The following is a 7,128-nucleotide window of genomic DNA, read 5'->3' as shown; positions in this document are numbered from 1 at the left end:
CATCTTTTGAATGACAATCTCTGGATATTTTTCTGTCTGCAACCCTGAAAGGTAAAGTTATTCTGTGAAATGAAAGCACTAAGAGGGAGTTTCCTTAATAACAGTACAACAAAGCCTCGGTTTGCCTCCTTAACTATTTGTTTTGATTCATAAGTTACATAACATTCCACGCAGGCCTGGGGCGTGGCAAATGACGTTTATGCAGATGTCTTTCCACAGCTCGCCCTAAGGTAAAAGGCTATTTAGTGTACAAAGTGTATTCCAGCTGCTGGACTGAAAAACTTTGAGGCATGGTAGATTAATACCTAAAAAGAAGCCCTATTTGATTAAAGAAGCAGGACAAGGTGCAGTCCATGCTGACAGGAGTAGAGCAAAAGCCTAAGCAGCTGGTGATCGCACCTCCTTGGCCGGCACAGAGCACTTTTCACCGCCTGTCCCGCGGAAAGCCCGGGGTGGATCCCCCCATCCCCCAGCGTAACTCAGGAGGAGCAGGAGTCGCTCGGAGCTGCGCGGCCAGTGCTGTATCGTTCCGCTGCCAGTATGAGCAACAGCAGTATCCAGAACTCGCAGGGGAAGCAGGAGAAAGGCGGCCTGCAGGCGGTGAGTGATCGGGGGGGGGGTACACGGAGAACCCGAGGGGGAGGGCAATCAACAGGGGGGGGAGGGCAATCAACAGGCTGATTGAGCTCTCGTCTTAGCCGAGGCAGCAGGTCCGTGTACAGGTGGCTTTTCTGCGGGCTTCTTGTTGTATCGCCTTCGCTGGAATTTCCTCATTTCAGGACAAACGGTGGTCTTCACAATTGCAGGCTTTAATTGTGAGGCCTTTTTTTTTTTGTCCATTATAAAACAACAAAATATAGAAGAAACAGAGAAAAAAAGAAGCCTTAGTTTAGACTCTGCACTTAGTTTAGACTCTGCGTTTCTCCCCCCTCTTTTGTAACCCAGGTTACTAAATAAATTAGATTCTTTGTTGGATGTGTTTTCCTGGTAGCTGTATTCTATGTGTTTTTAATAGCAAAATAAATATAGACCTTGACGGTAACAGAATTCAAACACGCGTGGGACACACATAAAGGAATCCTGTTCAGAAGGAATGGATCCTAAGGAGCTTAGCCGAGATTGGGTGGCAGAGCCGGTGGCGGGAGGCGGGGATGGTGCTGGGCAGACTTATACGGTTTGTGCCAGAGCCGGTGGTGGGAGGCGGGACTGGTGGTTGGGAGGCGGGGATAGTGCTGGGCAGACTTATACGGTCTGTGCCAGAGCCAGTGGTGTGAGGCGGGGCTGGTGGTTGGGGGGGGGGGGCGGGGATAGTGCTGGGCAGACTTATACGGTCTGTGCCAGAGCCGGTGGTGGGAGGTGGGACTGGTGGTTGGGAGGTGGGGATAGTGCTGGGCAGACTTATACAGTCTGTGCCAGAGCCGGTGGTGAGAGGCGGGGCGGGTGGTTGGGGGGCGGGGATAGTGCAGGGCAGACTTATACGGTCTGTGCCAGAGCCTGTGGTGGGAGGCGGGGTGGGTGGTTGGGGGGGGGGCGGGAATAGTGCTGGGCAGACTTATACAGTCTGTGCCCTGAAAAAGACAGGTACAAATCAAGGTAAGGTATACACAAAAAGTAGCACATATGAGTTTATCTTGTTGGGCAGACTGGATGGACCGTGCAGGTCTTTTTCTGCCGTCATCTACTATGATACTATGTTACTATGACAATGGGTTACAGAAATTACTTCTTCTAATTACTTCAACTTGAATTAGAATATTTATGTTTCTGGCCTCTGTACTAAAGCTTATTCTCAGATTTTTGTGTGTATGGGAAAAAAGTTTAGCACATAGAGGACTCTAGTTGCCGTAAGCAATAATGTGTGCTTACTGCAGGTTAAAAGCCACCACTGGGGGAGGGGTGTGCCCAGGCGTCCTTACAGGGGCATAGCCAGACAGCCAATTTTGGGTGGGCCTGAGTCCAAGGTGGGTGGGCATGGAATTCATTCCCCTGGCCCCCAGCCTCCCTCTGCTCTGCCCCATCCTCCACCTGCAAGCCCAAAATATTAAATACCGGAGCAGAAGGGGATCTACAAACCCCTGCCAGCTGAAGATTTCCTCCTACTCGGGCAGTCAGCATTTTTCCAAACAGCAGCCAGCAGCACTTTCCTCGAGCTGATGCGCCACGGCCAGGAAGCTGTGCATGCGTGAAAACTAAGCATGTGCAGAGGGGCTGCTGTTGGTGCCTGCTCGCGGCAAGTGCGGCCAGCTGCCATTTGGAAGAGCACCAACTGCCAAAGGAGTAGGAAATCTTCAGCTGGCGGGGTTTGAGGATCTCTCATAGCAAGAGTACCATCATTTTGGGTGGGCCTGAGTCCAACTAGGGTGGGCCCTGGCCACGCCACTCCTTAGCCAGACTTGACAGTTCACCAGACCACCTTACTGTTCAGGTGATTGAGCGGGAAAAAACTTAGGGGTCCTTTTACAAAGGTGCGCTAGCGTTGTTAGCGTGCGCTAAACACTAGAGATGCCCATATATTCCTGTTGGTGTCTCTAGTGTTTAGTGTGCACAAAAAATGCTAGCGTGCCTTTGTAAAAGGAGCCCTTAGGTAGGAATCACATTAATTAGTGGTAAGTTATAAGTTTACAGGCCTTAAACTGGTAGTTGCATTGAATCAGAAGTGTAGGGAAAGGGAAATGGGACTTGATATACCGCCTTTCTGAGGTTTTTGCAACTACATTCAAAGTGGTTTACATATACATAGTAACATAGTAGATGATGGCAGAAAAAGACTTGCACGGTCCACCCAGTCTGCCCAACAAGATAAACTCACGTGTCATTTTTTGTGTATACCTTACCTTGATTTGTACCTGTCTTTTTCAGGGCACAGACCGTATAAGTCTGCCCAGCACTATCCCCACCTCCCAACCACCAGCCCTGCCTCCCACCGCCAGCTAAGCTTCTGGGGATCCCTTCCTTCTGAGGATTCCTTTATGTTTATCCCATGCATGTTTGAATTCCGTTACCGTTTTCCTCTCCACCACCTCCCGCGGGAGGGCATTCCAAGCATCCACCACTCTCTCCGTGAAAAAATACTTCCTGACATTTTTCTTAAGTCTGCCCCCCTTCAATCTCATTTCACATTTTTCTTGAGTCTGCCCCCCTTCAATCTCATTTCATGTCCTCTCGTTCTACTGCCTTCCCCTCTCTGGAGAAGGTTAGTTTGCAGATTAATACCTTTCAAATATTTGAACATCTGTATCATATCACCCCTCTTTCCTCCAGGGTATACATATTCAGGTCAGCAAGTCTCTCCTCATACGTCTTGTAACAAGCTTTTCTTTGTACCAGGGGCAATGGAGGGTTAAGTGACTTGCCCAGAGTCACAAGGAGCGGCAGTGGGAATTGAACTCAGTTCCCCGGGATCAAAGTCCACTGCACTAACCACTAGGCTACTCCTCCACTCCTAGGTTAAACAGAGCCCACCTGTGTCCACTCTCAGTAGTAGAGCTGATTTTAAGTTGTGAATTTGAAGCAAAGATCTAAACCTGATCTGCTGAAAGAACTCAAAAGAGTTAATTTTAGTGTGCTTAAATATCCTTCAGAGTACCCTAACTGGAAACATCTGACTCCCTTCAGAGTCGGAAGCCAGGGGTTAAAGAAACTGCTGAGGAAGGTGACTGTGAGGCTTAAGAGTTTACTTTTAAAAGATCTACAGAGATCTAAATGTTGGCTGTTCTATCATTTCAAGACTGTCTGACTTGGGGGTGGGGAGGGAGACAAGCTATATGACATGTCACATGACACAAGTTAGGGGACACCCCATGCATGTGGGAGAAAGTTGTTTTCTGGGATGATTAAAACAGGGGCAGAATTTTTTTCCGTCTCGGTGCTAAGTGATAAGTGTGGTGTAAAACGAACATCACCATCAGGCCCTCTCTCCGCTACTGAACTTACATATCCATTCGCCGGAACGCAACAGGGCAGAGAGATCAGCTGAGCTGCCGTCCGCCTTCCTTCCCTGCCTGTGCCCCGCCCTCGCTGACGTTACGTCACACGAGGGCGGGGCACAGGCAGAGAAGGAAGGTCGACGCGACTGCAGCTCAGCTGATCTGCCCTGTTGCGTTCCGGCGAATGGATGTAAGTTCAGTAGGGGAGAGAAGGCCTGGGCAGGGTGGAGGGCTGGCGGCGGTGACTCCGGGGGTGGGGGAACGGTAGCGGCGACCTCGCGGGGGCGGGGCCAGCGGCGACCTCCGAAAACCCCAATACCAGTTCCTATAATAAAGTACAGCTTGTTGGTGGCAGCATTATGTTGGAGGGATACTTACCAAGGATAGGGGGGAGGCTTCTGAAGATCAAAGGAGAGATTGGTAGTACAAAGTATGGGCAGATCCTGGAAGAAACCCTGTTCCAGAGCCCTGAAACTGGTCAGCAAGAAGAACGCGAGGGCTCGATATATTCAAAGGATTTCTGCGCCTAACTTTGAGAGTTATGCTCATAAATTGGCCTCTTTGAAAAATTTACTAGGGCTGAATGTAGGAATTTTTACTAAAAATTTCGAGACTTTCTTTTCTATTTTTTTTAATTACCCTTTTGAGTATTTCTATAATTGTTCTTAAACTCCTAATTTGATAAATTTTGAATTATTTTTTTTTAGACAGCAGAATATGAAAAATGTACAAAGGTGTGAATACTTTTACAAGGCACTGTTAAATGGAAGCTAGTGAAAGTTCATAAATACAGTACTAGTAAACATAAGAACATAAGTGTTGCCATACTAAAACAGACTGAAAGTCCATCAAGCCCAGTATCCTGTTTCCAGCAGTGGCCAGTCCATGTCCCAATACCTGGCAAGATCCCAAAAGAGTAAAACGAATTTTATGCTGCCTATCCTAGAAATAAGCAGGGGATTTTTCCTTAATAATGGACTCTGGTACTCTATGCAGAGCCGGAACAGGGGTTTGGGAAGATGACAGGACGATTGCCCTGAAGGGAGCCTGCTCCAGTCCCCCCCCCCCCCCCCCCCCCCCGTCTCCACTGCGCACACCCTGTCTAAGTTGGCAGCAATAAAAGCATTTACTGAATTCTTTGGCTCAGTTGTGCACCATGAAGTGTCCCTTAGTCTTTGAAAGCTCTTGCTGCAACAAATTAATTAATGTGTCACTGGCTTCTGTCATATTTGCCATTCCAGACTAGCACAGCTTTGAAAGTTAGATAGAAATGGTAACAGTGAAAAAAGCACAGCCGATCTTGTTGTGAAAAAAGTGAGAGTCGGAACTGGCATCTATAGCATTGTAGCAAGAATAGAAATAGGTGGGTTAATGTGGGCCTGATTGTCCTCATCTGCAGTATGGTTCAGTTTCTGTAATTCTATTCATTTGTTTGTTTTATTCAGCTTCAACATTCTGTTGTGCATGAGTTTGTTGTGTGACTGAAATAAAATATTTTTCATGTACAAATATTTTTAAGAAAAATTGAGACCCCCCCTTTTACTAAGGCGCGCTTACGTTTTTAGCATGTACTAAACGTTAGAGACGCCAGTGCATTCCTATGGGCATCTCTAACATTTAGCGCGTGCCCAATTTTAGCGCGTATTAAAAACGACCCCGAGAGAGAACCACGCATTTAAGAGGTTATAAAGTCAGTACATTCGAGTCAGTTGTACTCATTCCCTAAATATTGGCAAAGTTTAATAAAGGCTTTTCTTCTGTTTTGAGCCCTAAGGAAATTCACTGTGGTACTGAATTGGTCTTTGGACGGCTAGCTCATTCTGTTTTCTTCTCTGCCTTTCTAGTTGTCTCCAATCATCCAATTAAATGTAGGTGGTGAAATCTACACAACAACCCTGAACACACTGAAGAAATGCCCTGGCTCTAAGCTCGCTGAGATGTTCAGCGGACAGTTCAAGCCCAAGACTGACTCTGAAGGCAGATACTTTATCGACCGAGAAGGAACCTACTTCAAATACATCCTGGAATACCTCCGCAGCAGCCTGGTACCAACTCAGTTTATTCAGGATGTTTATAAAGAGGCATTATTCTACGAGATTGAGCCACTGGTCAAACAGCTGGAAGACACTCCCCAGATCTTTGGTGAGCTTGTCGGAAGGAAACAGTTCCTGGCTCGAGTGCCCAACTACTATGAGAACATTGAGGTGATGATTCGTATTGCCAGAGCAGAAGCCGTGGCCTCCCGTCACTCCAATGTCATCGTGTGCGTGGTCAAGACTGAAGAGGATGTGGCTAAGTGTCAGGATGCCCTGAACACTTTGGACACAGATAAAAAGTCTGTAGTGAAATTTGGACCGTGGAAGGCCACACCCTCCATCGGTGATCTGCTGGACTGCATTAAGATTGACATAGAGGCCAGAGGCCACAAAATTTTCCACCAGACCCATGTGGCAGAAAAGGGGTTCCGCCTCAAATCATATGACTTTTTCTTTAAATTTGTGTTTACGTGGTGGTAATACAACAGGCATAAGATTGATTAACCAAGATCTTAACAGGCTGCATTTGATGGACACTGTATGTCCTGAGACAAGAGGTTCATGAACTCCAACAGAGAAGAGACTGTGTAACATTTTGGTAAAATGACTAGTGTAGCAGTTCACCTTCGAGTCCAATGGATGTAAAAGTTAATAAAATTAAAAAGAAAATTGTATCCTGTGTGGGCTATTGTTTGTCCTGGTTAACCTCCGTTATTAGTAACTAGGTCTCACTGCACAAAATAGGACTCGTGCTAAAATAGCATGAGTTGGTGATAAATACTAACACACCTTATCGGTAACCTATGTTAACTGTGTCTCTAAATGTCTTACAAAGAGGAATTTGTAATTATAAAGATAAGTCAGTAAAACATTGGTTAATTTCCAGCTGTGGAGGTGAAAGAGAAAAGTCAGTTAATCACAGAGCTGTTAATCAGGTGCTGTTATGGTGATCCATTAAGGAAAACGGAGTAACATAGAAGAGGCAAATTATCCCTTCCAATCTGCCACCAACCATGGAAACTTTTGCTTGTAGGATGTTGCTCCTTATCTGAGACTGCTTTTTTTTTTAATGTTTAAGTCATTTTTATTGGTAAACAGCATATGAGAGATATACATTGTATAACTTCTTCTGGGTCAACTATTATTCACATTGGTCCATGTTTTAT

General features: G+C 46.3%; 1 protein-coding gene across 2 annotated transcripts; it reads left to right on the top strand.

Moving 5' to 3' along the window:
- The first annotated feature begins 260 nt into the window (after positions 1 to 260).
- KCTD14 (potassium channel tetramerization domain containing 14) lies at positions 261 to 6,641 on the top strand. 2 transcript variants are annotated; one of them, XM_030199339.1, is made up of 2 exons: positions 261 to 600; positions 5,771 to 6,641. In XM_030199339.1, exons 1-2 carry the CDS (start codon positions 541 to 543, stop codon positions 6,440 to 6,442), a joined length of 732 nt encoding a protein of 243 aa, XP_030055199.1. In that variant the 5' UTR covers positions 261 to 540; the 3' UTR covers positions 6,443 to 6,641. The 2 variants fall into 2 exon arrangements, with proteins under 2 accessions (XP_030055199.1, XP_030055200.1); XM_030199340.1 differs by lacking the exon at positions 261 to 600 and adding an exon at positions 4,087 to 4,116.
- Positions 6,642 to 7,128: the final 487 nt, after the last annotated feature.

The sequence above is a fragment of the Microcaecilia unicolor genome, chromosome 4 (assembly GCF_901765095.1).
Source record: "Microcaecilia unicolor chromosome 4, aMicUni1.1, whole genome shotgun sequence".
Lineage (NCBI taxonomy): Eukaryota > Metazoa > Chordata > Amphibia > Gymnophiona > Siphonopidae > Microcaecilia > Microcaecilia unicolor.
This window is presented reverse-complemented; position numbering and strand designations above follow the sequence as displayed.

What these genes read in the sequence shown, in the direction of transcription:
- KCTD14 (XM_030199339.1), top strand. Translation starts at nt 541, where the DNA reads ATGAGCAACAGCAGTATCCAGAACTCGCAGGGGAAGCAGGAGAAAGGC. An exon ending in AGAAAGGCGGCCTGCAGGCG is followed by an intron (nt 601 to 5,770) that starts GTGAGTGATCGG and finishes CTGCCTTTCTAG; the next exon opens with TTGTCTCCAATCATCCAATT.